The sequence below is a fragment of the Hydractinia symbiolongicarpus genome, chromosome 15 (genome assembly GCF_029227915.1).
Source record: "Hydractinia symbiolongicarpus strain clone_291-10 chromosome 15, HSymV2.1, whole genome shotgun sequence".
In the NCBI taxonomy this organism is placed as follows: Eukaryota; Metazoa; Cnidaria; class Hydrozoa; order Anthoathecata; family Hydractiniidae; genus Hydractinia; species Hydractinia symbiolongicarpus.
The window spans coordinates 529790-547947 of NC_079889.1; the positions used below are offsets into that span (position 1 = coordinate 529790).

At 34.1% G+C, this 18158-nt stretch overlaps 2 protein-coding genes across 2 annotated transcripts; both read right to left on the reverse strand.

Annotated features, from left to right (window-relative positions):
• Window positions 1-414: 414 nt before the first annotated feature.
• LOC130628525 (gamma-aminobutyric acid receptor subunit beta-like) lies at window positions 415-7404 on the reverse strand. Its single transcript, XM_057441459.1, has 7 exons — window positions 7237-7404; window positions 6102-6261; window positions 4724-4959; window positions 4338-4420; window positions 3163-3306; window positions 1649-1834; window positions 415-1168 (listed from the first exon to the last, which is right to left on the reverse strand). The coding sequence occupies exons 1-7, from the start codon at window positions 7293-7295 to the stop codon at window positions 621-623; spliced, it is 1416 nt and encodes a 471-aa protein (XP_057297442.1). The 5' UTR covers window positions 7296-7404; the 3' UTR covers window positions 415-620.
• Window positions 7405-9614: 2210 nt separating this feature from the next.
• On the reverse strand, window positions 9615-16468 carry LOC130628523 (glycine receptor subunit alpha-4-like). The gene is made up of 8 exons (XM_057441456.1): window positions 16145-16468; window positions 15280-15466; window positions 14251-14504; window positions 13552-13634; window positions 13232-13375; window positions 12523-12708; window positions 11269-11432; window positions 9615-10553 (listed from the first exon to the last, which is right to left on the reverse strand). The coding sequence occupies exons 1-8, from the start codon at window positions 16171-16173 to the stop codon at window positions 10125-10127; spliced, it is 1476 nt and encodes a 491-aa protein (XP_057297439.1). The 5' UTR covers window positions 16174-16468; the 3' UTR covers window positions 9615-10124.
• Between the last annotated feature and the right edge of the window lie 1690 nt (window positions 16469-18158).

Sequence of the window (18158 nt, forward strand, 5' to 3'; positions counted from 1 at the left end):
CCAAAATGGGAGACCTTGCTTAGGTTTACTGAGATTCGGGGTATGCCAAACAGCCACTAGGTACATTTGATTCTGTTTCTTTTGTGCAACAGTGGCCCTTTTTAAGGTTCCTTTTTGTTCCTGTTTTGTGTGTATGAGAAACTTGTTTTTATAAGTATATATTAAAGGAATATTTAACAACGTTTAAGCCAAGTATAACTCTTGACTCATGTTTAAGATTTCGGCTACTAACGTACATCTTGATTAGGAGCTAGTGTTTTGCGTTGTCGTTACTAATCCAGGTCAATCTATCAATCTCATATATATACACCCCAAAGTAGCCAGCTGGGTTAATTTTCTGATACACATTTTTTGATGATGCTGTGTCTTAAGTAGCATGAAACAGACTGTTGTAGCACAGCGCATTATACAAAATTCATCCAACTATAAATAAATTTTCTGTAAAGAGGGAGAATTACATGGCTTTAATATAAATATTCTTAACATTTTGGTAAAAACTTTTAGGCTTCTACAGCGGTGGCGGCTTCTCCTTTAAAATAAAAATTCCAGTTGTGGCACCTCCTTTATTTCAGTACCAAATTCCAATACTCAAAAATTTCAATTCATAACACGTTCATTTCTCACTCTCTTCTCAAGCAGATAACAAAGTATATTATATTCGCAAGAAGAAAGCTTAATGGAAAAGCAACTCGACTCCACTTGTCTATGAAGTGAATATCTTCATTTTGTTCATGTTTTTTGAAAAATTTCTTCACCACAGCTTGAGTAGTTTTTTTAATGGTTCCTTTTTTTTGTTTTCTTTTAAGAACACCATGATAAGATTCATTTAAGACATCCGTATCGGGCGCAAACATAACGCCCCGTCTTTTCGCATTTCGCTTTGAAGCATTTTTGTCCCCGTCGTATCTTCTTCCATCTCCGTTTTCAACTCCACGTTCTTCAGCATCTGAATATCCATTATTACTGTATGAACTCATTGAGTTGTCACCCTTTCCTTTCTTGTAAATCGAAGAACGTTTTCTTTCGTACTTCTTCCAGTGTAAATCAGTGACGCCGACAAAAGCAAACTCGATTAACGCGGCGAATACGTAAAAGAAGCATAAGATGACATAGTAATCGATCAACTTTGTATGGCTCACTGTCGGAGTTGCATTGCGAATGTTGTTCCCTGTTGATGTCAAAAATAAATAAAAAATAAACAAAGTAGTAACTCGTTATTTTCCAGTAGCATTGATTTTCTTTTTGGTAAGTTAACTAAAGAAGTTAATTATATGGAGTTGATTACATTTATTGGGCTTCGTCATTTTTTATTTGACTAAGTAACCAAAAAGACAAAGCAACGAGTCTAAAAATACGGAGAACACATATGTTATAAATTTGTCGTTCTGTATTTAGTATTTCGATAATCCCATGTTATTCTTGTTGAAAAATTTAATTCAATATTAGCTGTAGCTAAATTTTGGACTTGAATAATCCAGACCGTTAACAGCATGTCTATTTGCCTCACGCATAGATAAATTTATGGTAACAGATGTCCCTACATTTCAAATACTTACAGCTAAAGGACATTAGAAGGGGTTAATAGAAAATAAAAAGCACACATTGCTAACATATTTTTTATCATCCTTATATTAAGACCAAGTATTACCTAACGTTCCCATTGTCAATACAGTGGTTATTCCCAATGAGACTCTTGCAGGTATCGAGCGGTAATTGATCCAGAAACTAACCCAGGACAACGTAACGATCATTATACAAGGTGTGTACATATTCCAAATGAAATAGTAGACATTCCGGGAGAACTGAAATGTAATCACCAGACTATCAAAATTATCTAAAAATGAAAATAACATAACTTTGTAATCATTTCGTGGAGATTTTTTGTGAACGAAAAAAAAAGGTGATTTATCCACGAGTTTGTCTGTTGTTTATTCACTGCATTTTGTGGCTCTCACAACTGCGGCTACCATTTTGCGTGACAGACAAACGTATTACGAGTATTATAATTTACTAGTCGTTGTTCGTGGAAAAATCCACTGGTTCACCCGTCCTTTATTTATTGCATTTCGTGTTTTTGTAACACGAATTTTTTCTCGCGCGAAACAGACAGACGGAATACGGCTGTTATTAAAGAGATGAAAAAAAGCTTCTGTAAGTGGATTTTTAGTTTATTGTCTGTTATTGTCTCATTCCCGCCTGTCGATTGAAATTAACAAACCGATTTGTTAAAGGAATATTTTTTTTTATATTTATGAAACTTGAATTTTTTTTGCGAATCTTTTATCTTTAACTATTTAGTTTTCAATAGGGTGTCTGTAAGTGCATTTTTTTTTACGAGTTACATAGTCGCGAGTCCCGACGCTTATCTTTTTGATATTGATATCGGAGAAAAAAATTTTAAAGATGTGAGCGTTGGGTACGAGTGATTGTACAATCCGCACGCTTTGATTGAAAATCTCCATAATACGTTTTAAAATAGCTGACATTGTTTAACCGCCAGAGCTATGTATCGTTTCGTCATAAGTTTTGTTTCGTCACAAGTGTCGTCAAAATAGTTGATCGTTTATCGTTACTGTTAAACGTATGGGCTTTTAGCGTAAAAATATTTGATGAAGTGTATGGAATTTTTAAGCATCTGTTTGGTTCGTTTCAGATATTTGTTTTTATCGCCATGGTTTCACGTGTCACTCTGTCGTTCGCCATGTTTTTTCTTTTGTGTGTTCCTGAGGAAAGAAATTTAACTTCCCAACTGAAATAATATTGGAGAAAATGATCTTTATCACCTTTTTTTCCATTGATAGAAAGAAACTGGACACTTCTGTCTTAACCGCTTTGAAATCCCAACTTTTCTTACTCTGCCTACACCTAACTCTCGTTCACTATGAATATTGATTGCAAATGTCAGAATAAACATGTGAGTGTATGGAGAGCAAAAAGAAAGATTTTGCCTGCTGGACTGCATATTATACAATCCGTTATTTCACAATATGATATAGAATATAGCTCTGTTTGTGAAAGCTCCTGTGGATTATTAAACACTGTATTCTGCTTAGTCATATTTGTCAATAAAACACTCACAATACATTTTCAAACTAGGCGAAAAGTTAAGTGCAGAAGTAAGTTTTAAAATTGGAAAAATGACAACATAAAAATAAACTTTACCTGTGATATTGTAATCAACTATTCTTTTTTCGTATGTAAAATGATCGAAAGTATATTCTCCCATGCTCTTGTCTTTGGGCTGAAATATTGGACCCCCGGAATCGTTGTTCCAATCCAGCTGCAGATGAATATTTGAATATGCGTCTATAATTACATGGTAAATAGAATGTTACTATACCATTACCGTAACAGAAACAGAAACAGGCTCTCTCTAAAAAAAAAAATGTTTTTCGTTTGCTTAGCTTAACACAAACGGAATATTTACGCTTGAATTCTTCAATCCTATTGGTTGATTACAAAAGCATTACATTATCACAAGCGGACTTAAGACAGACATTTTACTTCAAAAACGTCAAACGTTTCTTAACTCTTTCTTTACTCGCGCGGATATTTGATAAGAACACATAATGGCGGATAAAGGTGAGTTGGGAAAACAATTTGTAATATAGCCACAATTGCTACAGTATTTTTTGGAATCTGCAGCAGTAACAGAAACAGAAGCTGAAGCAGCAACAGATCCAGCAGCAGCAGTAACAATAGGTAACAAAACTAGCTTACATGGAAGTGCTAGTGAAAAGGATTCCAGAAGTTTTAACACTGGACTTGGAAGCTAACATTAGCTAGAACAGTAGCTAAGACCCCCAGTTGAATATACTTAAACTGGAAACACTTAGCTAAAACTAAAGCTAGCTATTTATGCTCATTTTGAATTAGCAAGCTCCTATTTATCCTTGTTATAAACGTTTATCCATTCTGTATAGTGTTTGCTGTTACAAAAGTATTTTCTTTCTCAGTGGAAGCAACTTGTAAACCGCTGCAAAGTTGTATTGTTTTCGACCATTTTCTTCGCGCTAGATATTAGCAAGCTGGATTGAAAATATTTTGCCCGCCTTAAATTATGCGAATGGAAAACAGCTTTCAAAGTAAAGTTCCTAATACCCTGTTGGTAAAAAAAAAATTCGACAAAAAAGTCGGCAGAAATATTAAATTTAGTCAAAATTTAGTCATTTTTTGCCGACTTTAATTTACCGATGGTACTATACCATCCATAAAAGTGATATTAGCGGAAGTTTTATCCATTCCTCTACAGAATCTGGGAGAAGGATTTTAAAGTAGCGTAAAATGTAAGGAACTACACAATATTTGGCAGAAAAATAATTAAAAACAAGACATACATGATTCTATTCGAAATTCACATTTTTGTATATCGAAAGGATAGTTTCTTAGATCCATCGGACAAAACGATGTTATCGTCAATCTAAAAGAATTTTCGGCATTGTTACTACAAGAGTTGTCGCAAACCCTCACAAATTCGGTTTTGAAATAGGGGCTCGTGTGAAAGGGATTTAACTTTCCCATCCGGCAATGTTCAAGTTCAAATTGAGGTTGGTAGTGACCAGAAATTGGGTTCACACAATTAAATTGGTTATAAAAATACATGTAAAGAACCTTGCAAGAAATAAAAACTCGACTAAGATAAAGACTACTGCTGAAAAATTCATAAAATGAGAAAAAAGGTTGAAATACCACGATATATAACGTGAAACAAACACCTCCTTACCTTTGGCTAAAAAACACAAAACCATTTAACCCGATTCTTATTAAAACATTTGGTTCAACAAGATCATGCCTTTTTCCTTCTCTACCCAACGGAAAGTACAAATCAGGAGTCCATATTTTTTCCGAGAATTCCCAACTTAATATCTCTAGCTTTGTATAATTCTGATAATCTGTGACATTCATCGCGAGACGATAATCTTTCCAAAATTGACGAAAATACATGGACACTGAGTAATGCTAAATAAATAGATTTTAGATGACGGAAGTGTAGAAATATAGAATGAATGTAAACTAGTGTAATTTCTGCTTATTTTTGCTTTTTCTTCTCTCCAACTACTTACTACTATGTGTCCTTTTTATTATGAAGATATATCATAATTATCACAAAATTGTTTTATAAGACTAGTCGTTAGCCCGTGGAAAATCCACGGGTTCGCCCGTCACAGCTAAGCTACCATTTTGCGTGACAGACAGACAGACGTATACGGGCATTATAATATAGATGTTTTACTTCAGTTTTTTGCAACTTACGTTGAAATATTGGAAGTGGAAAGGAGAAGTAGCTAACTAAACGATAGTTACGCACCTTTTCCCTAAAGTTTTTTCAGTTGCATAAATATCTCTCTCCCTCCTTTTTGTTGCAGTCGTGAAGCAACAACTTTTAATTCACTAGCAGTTGACTTTTTATTTATGGCTTTATAATTCACATGTGCGCTACCTTTACGATCCATTTTGAAAGAAAAGTTTCCTCTCGCTGAACATGTGCAAAATAATAAAATTAACTGACCAATCATGTTGTGCAGTGTTTTTTCTGAATAACCACGTCTCTACAAATTCAAAACTTGCCGGGGGGTTGCGCTTTATAAAAGAAAAACAGACTTGGACCTAGTCTTCTGGTTTTGTCACGAATTTTCAAGCGATTCTTTCTTATGTTTTGGCGCAGTTACTGATTCTGCTAAAACCAATTTTCCATATTTACTGATTATTTTCAGCAGAAAAAAGAAACCCAGGAATATCCTCCTGAATGTTTTTATAGGCAACGGTACTAAAATCTATAAAACCTCTAAGTTGATTTAGTATAAGTAATGGATAGGACAAATTATTTTTGGCTGTTAGTTTGAAAATTCGCTACCGTGTTTGTACAGATTAAGACATTGCATAATTTATTTTCGTGTTTCCTAAAGTAATCATATTATTTTATGAAACAGCGTCTTTTTCCCTGATTTCGAACCAAGTAATTTTTTTACATAGGTATGAGGTAAATATTTGACATAAAATTGCAGGCAAAAACCAATAATTTTGAAAATTTAGGTAACAAATTGATATTTAAAATGCTTAAAAAAAAGTTGTGTATACTGACACAAACTATAGTGACATACCATTGCTTTTCTTTCTGTTGGCATCATATCTTCAATATGAATTTGGACACTAACATTAACACGTTCTCCGTCGCGCGAAGGATACGCCTTTTCATCGTAGTCTTTCAAAATTTCTTCAAGAGTTTCAGATACAGATGGCGTAGCTTGGCATGCTGCATAGCTTGGAAACAAAAGAATATATCAGCTTAAATGGCGTTTCATACGGCTCTATCGTAAAAATATAACAACGCAAATTGTTATCCATCCTATCCTTTTTTCACTGGTTTTAATAATTTAAGGTGGCTAGGTTAGATCATAGCAGAGTAGCTAGCTAGAACCACAATTGAATCTTAAGATGGTTTTGTGGTTCTAGGTTTAGTCAACTATAGATCTTTCGGGGCATCTTAAAATACATTAAACATAATCTGGTAATATAGCTATGGGATATTGTAAAAAAATTGATTTCTAAAGGTATTGCAAGATAAAAGGGTGCGTTCAGCTTATCTATATCGGATTATGGCTTATAAAGTCATCTCCAAAAACAGCTTAATAGCCGTCAAAATTTTAAAAAATTGTCAATTTTGTGTTTCCTTTCGGCAGTTAACCATACTAATATATTTTTTCAACCGGAAAAGATCCAAAAAAATTGAAACCATTTAGAGCCTAAGGCTATTAAGGTTTTGGTCATTTCCTACAACTTTGTATGCAATGTTTTGGTGGTTGAAATTCAACTAACGAGTTTTTATTTTACTACAAGTTCCTGAATTCAGCTGTTTTCTGAGACGCCTGCAAACTTTTTTTTAACGGAAAGCTATGTTTTTTTATCAAGTATAACTGTATGGTGAAGAGATTTCTCTTTGACAAATATTTTATTCTTGTTACTTTTATTAAGCCCCTTATAATGCAAACATAAAAGTAGCCAATTAGTAGCGTAAGGTATAATCATCTATCATCAACTTTTCTACACATATAAACAAACAGAAAACAAAGAGTAATTGGTCAGTATTATTGTTAAGATCTACAATGACAGATTGATTTGAAACTTCTTACAAAAATATAAAAAAAGGATCAATAAAATGTTAAAGTGGGATAAAAATAACACAGAATTAAAGATAGCATTAGATTCTTAACTCAAAAATGTGCAAATTAAACTTACCAAAAAATTAGAAGAAAGAACAGTTTCCAAAGGATGTTGGTACTTTTAAATACAAGCATGTTGAGTTAATGCTAGCTGAATTCTAATTCCTAGATTTTACCAATGTATGCGTATATTACAGTTTTACTCGCTTAGAATACAAGATATCGGTCGTTTCTTAATAATTCATTTTTCGTAAATGAAGAAGTACGCAAATGATATACTGAAAAGAAACGAATGGAAAATACACAATTGTGATTCAACCTGAATTGATGATTTTATAACACTAAATAATGTAACCCGGCTTCTATAAAATGTAGAGTGGAATCGCCATCCTCATAAAGCATTGTTCCGTAAAATAAATTAATGCGTGCATAAAATCAATATGTTTTTTGTTTTATTTTTATATTTCTGCCATAAGTCTTGGTCCATAGCCAAGATAAGTCATAAGTTGTTTCGTCATCATGAAAAGCCATGTCGAAATAGGTCTTCCACGTGGTCTTTCATACCGTTCTTCAGCATAGACAAGGGCTATTTTGACAGGTGTGTTATCCGATAGCCTTATAACATGTCCTGACCATCTCATTCTTCTTTTTAGAGTGGAAGAGAAAAAGAAAATAATATAGAGAGAACCTACCAAAAACTCATTATTGAACGTGTTAGCTTGTGTAGATATCTACAATTTTGGACAAAATGTGAGACAAATCGTCCAACATTTTGCCAGACCTGATTTTTCTATAACTCCTCAAAACCTTTTAATCACATTGCTCGAAAAAGTACATTATTGGTAATACGGGATGATATGAGCAGCGGGATCCCTCAATAATATAACTGCAGTCAGATTCAGGTGATCTGAGGCGAACGCTAGAAATTTAAAAATGGCAGCATGCTGTAAACAAAAAGTAGACAGAACAGTAAGAATAAAATCAATTGCAGAGCTATATATAATCAGATCATTAAAGAGACTAGTCGTTAGCCCGTGGGAAAATCAACGGGGTCGCCCGTCTTTTATATACCGTATAAAATCGTAAAACGAGTAATGTGTACACAACAATTATAGTGTTTCGGGTGTAATACACCTTACACCAACCTTAGCGGAAATAAAAATATAGCTTACAACCCGTTGTTAACCTGTCATAACAGAAAACAATCAGTCATTATTTTATTTGGGATAAATTTTCGTGAAAATATAAAAATTAATCTTGACACCGGGCTGAGCACTTAGTACAGGTAAACCATGTCGCACATGCATATAGACCAAATACCCTTCTTAAAAAAAACCTTATCGTTACTTCGATTTAAATAAGAACACATGAAACAACCTGTCGTTAACACTTGACTAAGCGCTTAGGACAGGTGAACCATGCCACACATGCACATAGGCGCAACATCCTATTGAAAAAAAGCTTTGTCGCAATATAAGTTCAAATAAAAACACAAAACACAGGAAACAACTTGTTGCTACCCAGTCGTGAGTTTCTTTCAGGTTCTGCCGTGATTCCGAAAATTAACCTGCGTGGAACCAAACAAAAATCCGTAAAAATTTCGATTTTGCTGTCGATAACAATTATGGACCAAATACAGTTACTATTATACAGACTAGTCGTTACCCTTGAAAAATCCACGGGGTCGTCCGTCTTTAAATAACACGCTATTTGGTGTGCTCGTTGCGCGTCAATTTTCTTGAGGACAGACAGACAAAATACGCCTATTATTATAGAGATTATTATTAAAGAGACTAGTCGTTAGCTTTACAAAATATGGGAATTCACCCGTCGCAGCAAAGTCAATAAAAATATGTCGCATTTCTTATTCGGAGCTTGAAGATTCCGTCCATTGTTAGCACGAACCCATCCTGGTCTACAAATAACGGCTATTGCTATAAATATTTATTTATGAGTGAACAAAATCTTACATAGCCAGAATTCTCCTTTCCATATAAGTAGAGCTAGCCTGCTTCGTGGTTTGCTCAACCGTGTCTACGTTTGTTCTTTCTTTCATAACTGCATATTATCTTTAAGCTTTTACTTGTTTTAAAAGTTTAGTTGTTTTTTGGCCAAATTGATGAAGACTGCAGCAACGACAGTGGGTTAGCTCTGTTACCTAATTAATTGGTTTTGAATGTTTATAAATTAGTTGACCCGTAAAGCAAACCCGTACTATTCTACTCCATCTTCTACTCCATTTTTAAGGTCTTTGAGGTCAAATTTTTACCAGGAATGGACGCTTTTAAACTTAGGCATGATAATAATAACAAGATAACTAAGCAGCTATGAAGCTGTGAAACCAATATTATTGCGAAGCTAGTTTTTTTTTTTGCTTATCGATTTGCGACTAAATTTTATATTATTGACTGACGAAGAGCACCAACCAATTTCTTCTACTCTAGGGTTCTCAAACAAAGCCTTGTAACACACCGAAAGAGATAAAATCATGTAACAAATTCTTTATGTACCCAGCTCATTTTCACATCGGATTGACTAAAGTTCTCAAGGCAATGCCTTGATGTAGCGGACACCTTTCATATCGGAATAGCTGAGAGCTCTTATAACAAATCCGTTCTGCACCGGAGAGGTTTTTACACCGGTCTGGAAAGGTGTGCGCTACATGACGGATTTGCTATGAGAACTTTCAGCCGTTCCAATGTGAAAAGGTGTGCGCTACATAAAGGTAATGCTATGTGAGGTTTTAGCTGTTCCAGTGTGAAAAGGTGTCCGCTATAAAAGAATTTTCTACTGCGAAAGGTTTTATGAAATTGGAATAGTTCTTACTGTCACAGCAGATTCTTATAAGAAAAGTATGCGTGTTTTTTTTGACAAGAATATTCTACACATTATTTTGTCTGTCGGAATGACAGCGTCCATCGTCACCGTGTCAAATAATACGCAAAATAACAAATAATTCCATCGTCACCGTGTCAAATAATACGCAAAATAACAAATATTACTGATAATAAACATTATTGGAAAAACGTAACGAGATGTTCGATCGATAACGTGTGATTCGAGGTTTTCCAGTTGTTTTTCAAATATCTTATTCGATATAATCCTCTTTGTCTTTCCCATCTTGCTTATATTTTGTTTCTTTAATCTTTCTTTATGAAGATTTTCTAGTTCATTCTGTTGCTCGAAATCAAAGTTGGGTGTTAACACGTGCTTCCTGACAGGGCGTGGCATTTGTTTTGTGTTGTTGTTCATTTCAAAATTTGAAATTTCAGTTTCCTCAATGACAAAACTATCGTTTCTATATCTAGTTGTTGTATCGTTCATGGAGATGATCGATGTTCTGCTATTCGTTGAAACCTTTTGTCGATCAAACAAACGTTTTCGTCTACGCTTCTACGATAAAACAACATAAAATTTATCGGTGTAATCAAAATATCTAGTCTCATTTGCATCGATCTCATTAAAATATTTACGTGATTGATAATACATGTATTACTATTCGTTGGACCGTAAAATTAACGAGAGTTCGCCCGTCGCAGCAAAGTCGATAATAATATATATCGCATTTGCTCTGCGCTGCCTAAAGATTTCGTACATGGTTACACGACCGCGTTTGGACAGACAGACAAAAGGCAGATATTAGCATGGAAATTAGGAAGTAGTTCGATACAGGAAATCGTACTTGGCAAAGCACAATATTGTTTTTAAAGTGATTGCTTTTTTTCTTGCTTCTACATATAATCTTTGAAAAAGCGGTGATTTTCCCCGATTGCTTTTCCATTACCAAAAAAAAACATAATTCGATAAAATATTTCTTAGTGGGGACGCTCATTTCGGAAATATTTCAAAACAACAGGACAAAATTAGTTTGTTGAGCAATTTTTTTTTTGTAAACAGTGGTGTCATGCGAGGATACATAGACAAATGTTATAATCTTTATATCAATGATTTCTTAAAATAGGTAATGAGCACTTCTCCACCTCACTCCACCCCCCTCTCTCCTTGAATTAGTACCCATCTTCCGAATTGCAAAATGAAGTAGACACAGTATTTGGGCTTATTACCTTTTGCACCACTCACACTAAAAAAAAAGTATTGGCATCGTTACCTTTGATGAAGCTCTCGTGATTTTCTCTTTCCATCTAATATCTGTAATTCCAACAATTGCATACTCGATAAGAGCAAAAAACACATAACAAAACGCCATCGAAACGTAGATGTCTAATGCTTTTGTATAACTAGCTGGTGGTAGAGCTGCTCGAATACTGTCTCCTAAAAATAACAGAAAACATCTAAGCTATTCAAGGTTTGTGTTTTTGCCAATGCAATTTAATTCACTGGAAAATTAATTCATCCAAACAATATAGCAAGGTTGTCTCAATTGAAATTAATCGTTTTTGTGTTTGCAATTTTAGTTAGTCAACAAGAAAATGCATAATTATTGTTTCCCGTGCCTTAAGTTTGAATTCGCCTTTGTTAACCGTCTGGATTTTGCAAGCAGGCAATACATGTTTATAGGCATTCTGATTGGCTTAGCGCTCTTGACTACAGGCCGATATTTTGCAGTATTGCCCGTCATCAATAAAAATGGTAGCTTAAAATGTAAACAAGTTTCAAGATTCATTGGAAACATTTATCGAAAAAACATTTTCATAGAATAGAAACAATAACATTGTCAAGTTTAACAGTTGAAATAACCAGATTCATCAACTTTCTGTCTGGATGCTTCTTCAACACGGCTAGTTAACTACCAGCTACATTCTTCCGCAAAAAAAATGATCTGATATCCAGTTTTATCAAAAATATCAAAAAGGCTCGTTCCTTCAGATTTTTGATTTTTCAGTCATATAAAACTCGTTGAAGCCCATATTAATTTTGGCCAGCTAGCTAGATAGTTAAAAAAAAATTCAATAATCCCTGTAACTACTTAATAATTGCATATTCAAATTTACACATTGTTCTGTCAGTGTCGAACATCGTCATATTTTGTTTACAAATTTTTATTCTATACGAACATTCGATTTCTGCATAGCATGTTTGTTTTTAGACATATCTGTTTCGAATTTTGACCTCGAGTGGAAGTAGTGCTAGTGAATTATATTATCACAGGACCACTAAATCGAAACTCTTATTTTGTATTTTAGACGGTTAACAAATACAATAATAACCGATTACTCCGGGCTGTCCCGAAAATATCGCCCTCAATTATTGCACCGTCCTCGCAAGCTCGGTCGGCATTAAGACCTCGGGCGATACTTTGCGGTACAGCCCGGGGTAACCGGTTATGTTTGTATTAAAGTTGTCCTTAAAAAAACGAATCTTTTCACCCAATGGGTGAAAATTATTAATACATAAAGCATACCTAAAGTAGCCATGGTTAAAACTGTTGTTATGCCTAGAGTTACTCTTGCTGGTGTTGACCGATAGTCGATCCAAAATCCAATCCAAGACAAAGTGACAATCAATATACATGGTGAGTACATTTGTAAGAAATAATAATGCTTATTTCTTGTGAGATAGAATGTCACAATGAGGGTGTCAATATGACCTGTTTAAAAAAGAAGGAGTGTTTTAAGGTATGTATGTAAAAATGATGGCGGGTACATTACATATGTTAAAGTACACGCAGAGATATTAATTGAAGTTGTATATACCCCTAGTAAAAGCTTTGCCGCATTTTGTTTTTAAACTCTAGACAAGAAATCTAAAGGGCTTGAAATCTCCCATCACACTCGAGAAAGCTGTACTTGTGAGAGCGTTTGTCTCTAAATTGCTGTCCTAAGAATGTAACCAAAAAACCTAAGATCCAAGTAGTCATAAACAGAATATTTGCTGCGAACATTCTTTCAAAATCTTTTTTTTTTTAAGGAGGGTGCTTATGTTAACTGATTACTGACAGTTGCTAAAGATGTCACTAGTAGCTGCAATAATCTGGTTGCTTATATGAAAATGGGCTTTCTAAAAGAGTTACTTGTACAAAAAATGGATTATTTAAACCGGTTGCTTGTAGGAAATGAGTTTCATATACAAAATTATGTATATTTTATGACTAGAAATGAAGAATTTTTAACCTGCCACATTGTAATTTACAACAGTCCTGTTATGTGTTATTCCAGCTAACGTGTACTCCAACATGTTCTTGTCCACGGGAGCAAATATGGGCCCACCAGACGCGTTGTTCCAATTAATACGCATGTGTGTGGAGTCGTATCCAACTAAAAGAAAAAACATTTTTATAAAACCTTCTTTACAAACGATCTTTATCTCTATATTAATAGCGGTATTTTCTCTGTCTGTCCGTAAGAAAAGTGTCGTGCAACGAGCACACAAAATAATGGGTAATGACTGTTTATATATGAATATGAAGTAAATGGCAGAAAAATAAACTTACAAGATAACATTGTAAATTCACACATTTGTTTATCAAAGGGAAAGTTATGTAGGTCCATGCTGCAGAAAGGTGTGACTGTAATTCTAAAACAAAGATTTTTTTGTAGTACACTTAAAGTTAGATTAATTCTAACAATAGTTTATTTGTAGCAAAAATTGTAAACATGATAACAGAAAGGCTCTGAAATAGAAGCTAGCAATATAATTAGCAAGAAACAAGTTATTTTATTAATAGATTTCGGGTTTTTTTTGTTTTGTAAATCAAATAACCACTAAAGAATAATTTCATTGATCATGTTTATTCATTCTTGGTTTAAAATTTCCAACAAATTTTGAGAACGTATACGCAAGCAATGAATTGTGGATTTTTTTTCTAGTTAAATCTTAACCCAAAAAACTTGAGATATCGATCACATTTTCATCAACACCCCGCTTCAACGGTGGCGGAGTTAGGCATCGCCAGAAATGAGATTTAATTCTCTTTCATATAAGCCTGATCCATTATAATATTGTCGGTATTTTAGGCATCCTATTGCGCCAATTGGCGTATTTTGGAGTCTAAGGTTTAATCTGAATTATCTCATCAAGGAAATGACTTAAATTCTAAAACATGCAACATTATTTCTTCATTTACAAGCTCGTTAAACATATAGTTATAGGTAAAAAAAAGATTTCATAGTTTAATTTCTTTATTCCATACCTTCGACTTGAAAAGATATAACCCGTTCGATCTAACCGAAGTAATCTGTTTGGCTTCGTCACTTGATGAATTCGGCCTTTTTTCCCATTGGGGAAGAATATATCTGGACTCCATATGTGTTTATAGATGCCTTCAGCAAACGCAATTGGAGCAAGCATTCCACGACTTAAGTTCGAGCAAGGCGGAGTAAAGTTCTCAAATGCAAGTCGGGGATCTGTCCAGTATAAACGAAAATACATATCCATCGAATAATGCTAAAAATGAGAATAACCTAATTTGCAACGCTCTTCTTGATAGTACTCTCTATCCACAAAACACCCAAACATTATGAGAATACGAGATTAAACACATTTTGCTTAAATTTTGCAGAAATACGAAGAATTAGTTTTAGATAGGCCTTAAAATTGAGCAAACTCATATCTGGACCTTTTCTACACCTTTGATATGCTCTCAGGCCAGCAAAAATTAATTTGCTTAGTGCAAATGTTTTAGGCTGAGATGTTTCTAAAATTTTCAAATGCAACTTTATCTAAAAAAATCAACATCCAGAAGATGAAATTTACAGAGAAATTTTTTTAATACGTGCAAAGTTTTCTTAACTGGATCTTCACAAAACTAAGAGAGTTAGATATTGACTGTTAGGCCTTCCTCTTCTCCTCTGCCAATGCTAGGTGTAAATTCGTGTAAAGTAGGACATATCATTCTACAAGTCTATACCTGATGGAAAATTACTTTACTTCGAGTGGATATATCTTGATTTTTAACGAAGGGGCATGCAACATCTGCATATTATTAGATAGGTTTTTTTCTACAGATGGAGGAGCTGAAAGGAAAACTTTTACGCACTAAAAAAGTGTGACAATTTTTTAGGTCATAGCAATATTGCCAGAAATACTTGCATCACAGAAGCAAAGAAAATCCTAATGTTATCAAGATAAGATCACTTTTTGTTTCAATTCTTCCCGGAAATAGTAAGTCTTAACCGCTGCATAACAATTTAAAATGTCATATAACAAGTAAAAAAAATACCATGTGTATAGACTCTATAGGTACCATATCTTTAATCGCCATCTGCACTGTCACTTCTACGGGCTTTCCATCGATTTTAGGTACAACTTTCTTATCATAGTTCCGAAGCAATGTTTTAAGCAGGGAAGATGAGCATTTAGCGTTGAGGTGTGTCATGTTCTCTTCAGTTGAGCAAATCGTAGTGAAGCTACATGAGTAAAAACACACCCAAATATCTTTGCCGTAGCACATTTTTATTTACTAAATTATGAGCAAATTAATGTCTGAATGACCTGATTATATATCTGACTATCCACTAGACTATCTACCTGACTATTTACCTGACTATCTACCTGAACTGTCTACCTGAGCTATCTACCTGAGCTATCTACCTGAGCTATCTACCTGAGCTATCTACCTGAGCTATCTACCTGAACTGTCTACCTGAGCTATCTACCTGAGCTATCTACCTGAGCTATCTACCTGAGCTACCTATCTGACCTATCTACCTGAGCTATCTACCTGACCTATCTACCTGAGCTATCTACCTGAGCTATCTACCTGAGCTATCTACCTGAGCTATCTACCTGACCTATCTACCTGACCTATCTACCTGACCTATCTACCTGAGCTATCTGCCTGAGCTATCTACCTGAGCTGTCTACCTGAGCTATGTACCTGTCTGATTTTGTTTTTCATGGTAAGAAATGGATACTACGCCAGTGATGCAGTAAAAAACATTTGAATTGTATTGGATTTATAACTTTGGATAAATATAAACAACTCACCTTTCCACCCTTTCGCATGTTTTGGTGATTGAAAGAAAAAATCGAAGTAGAAAAAGGTTAATAAAGAAGAATTTAAAGAAAAAACAATAACATCTTACCACAACAGGACAAGTACAAGCCGTAACATCCTGCTCAAATGGTTCTTTCTCTTTATAGACTGTTAGGCTGTCGTTTTTCTCTTTTCACAGCACGAGCGCAAATTCGGTTTAAACATCGAAACCGCAATAGCAGTCTTTAATGTTTAATTAAAAGGCAATTCATTTGCTTCTAAGGTGATCCAAAACTATAAGCAATACAAACGTAGGAATCCATGTTTGCTTGTTATTCTCTTTCTTGTACGTGAAATCATCTGTGTTGCTTGTTAGGTGATACCAATGAGATTAAAGCAGCAACAATACATTTGCTGTCAGTTAACATTTTGTTACGGTGTGTTTCTCGTGTTTAAGTACGATTTTCAATCTAGAACAGAATAAACCAAACTGGTAATGAAATAGGAAACTATTCACTTCCTTATTGATAAATTTAAATAATTATTCTGAATGATTTCTTTCATAAGCTTAAAATAGACAATGAAACACATTTTGCTTGAAAGTGATATTATCACTTTTTTCGAAAATTCCTTCTTTGAAACTTAACTGCTAATAGGACTAATTCTATTAAAGTTTTTTTTTGTTAAATTGCATCAAATAAAAATTAACTATCATGCCGAATTGTTAACAAAGTAACGTGTGAAGTGATTCACTGTACAAGAAATTTCAATCAATATTCGACCGTTTATCAAATAATTAGAATCAACGTTATGTTAACATACATATTTTATGTTCACTTGGCTTTTGGATAGATACATATTAATTTTGTTTGTAACAAATTCTTTTTGCTATATTGAAACCGCTCTGAAGTTAATATATTATTGATGAGTAGAAGTTTCTAAACTGGTTGACATTTTATATTTAGCCTCCCTTGCTTTCTAACAGAAAAACTTTATAGAAAACATACAGTGTTGCTATGGCTATTTTTTTTGCCAAATTTTTTTCTGAGAAACTTTTCAATCTTACACTTTGGAGAAGTTGTTTCATGTTCAATTAACAACAAAAGTAGAAATTATTAAGTAGGCGAAATCAGCCCGGCCCTGGCCACTGTCATCTTTAAACAGCCTCCAAATAGTCAACTAGAAATGCATGTACCACAGAATAAGATTTTTTGATTGAGAGGTTGAAGTTACTTTAAGAACAATGAGTTTAAAAAGTGTGTATTTCCTTTCTTTCGTATATAAAGGATCAATTCTACTTTAGGAACGTTGAGTTTAAAAAATGCGTATTTTCTTGCTATCGTATATAAAGAAAAGTCCCATAACGTAATTTCCAATCAACCTGTACGTTTTCCACTTATTTCAGCCGGTGGCGGCGTAATGATGGCGCATCTGGCTTATAGTCATAGATTGCACATTTGAATTCATAATTTGGTCCACTTCAGCTGACCGCAAAATATCCATTCCCGGTGAGTAATAACAATAACATATAGTCAAAAGAACAAAGTTACAAAATATATGACGTAATCTTCAAATTCCACTGCATCTGTTCACTGTGTGGATATTTCATAAATTTAAAAAAAGTGTTCAGCTTGAGAAAATATTTTTGTACATGAACATGTACCAAAATTTATTTACCCTGGCACTTTGACAATTGGCGTGTCGGCAGAATCAAAAATTGGTTGTGGACCCACAACCGTGTAACCCTGGTACTTTGACAATTGACAGAATTAGAAATTGTTCTTGTAACCAGAAAAATAAATTACCCATTTTTTTGTTTTAAATTTGCAGCTTTAAATTTTTTGAAAAATGAGCACGGCTAAAATATTAACCCTATAATAACTGTTTATGAGGGCAATACCGGAGATTATTGATCGACGTCAAATTCAAATACGTGACAGGGGTCAATATTCTCCGGTATTGCCCGAAATAAACAGTTATTATGTGAATTATTATCCGGGTACTGCATTTTACAACAAAGAATATAACATTATAAGCAGGATGTAGAAAGCATGTCTTAATAAATACTATTCCCATAAGGAACGTATATTCGAACTAAAAATGTATTTTTTTTTAAATCGAAT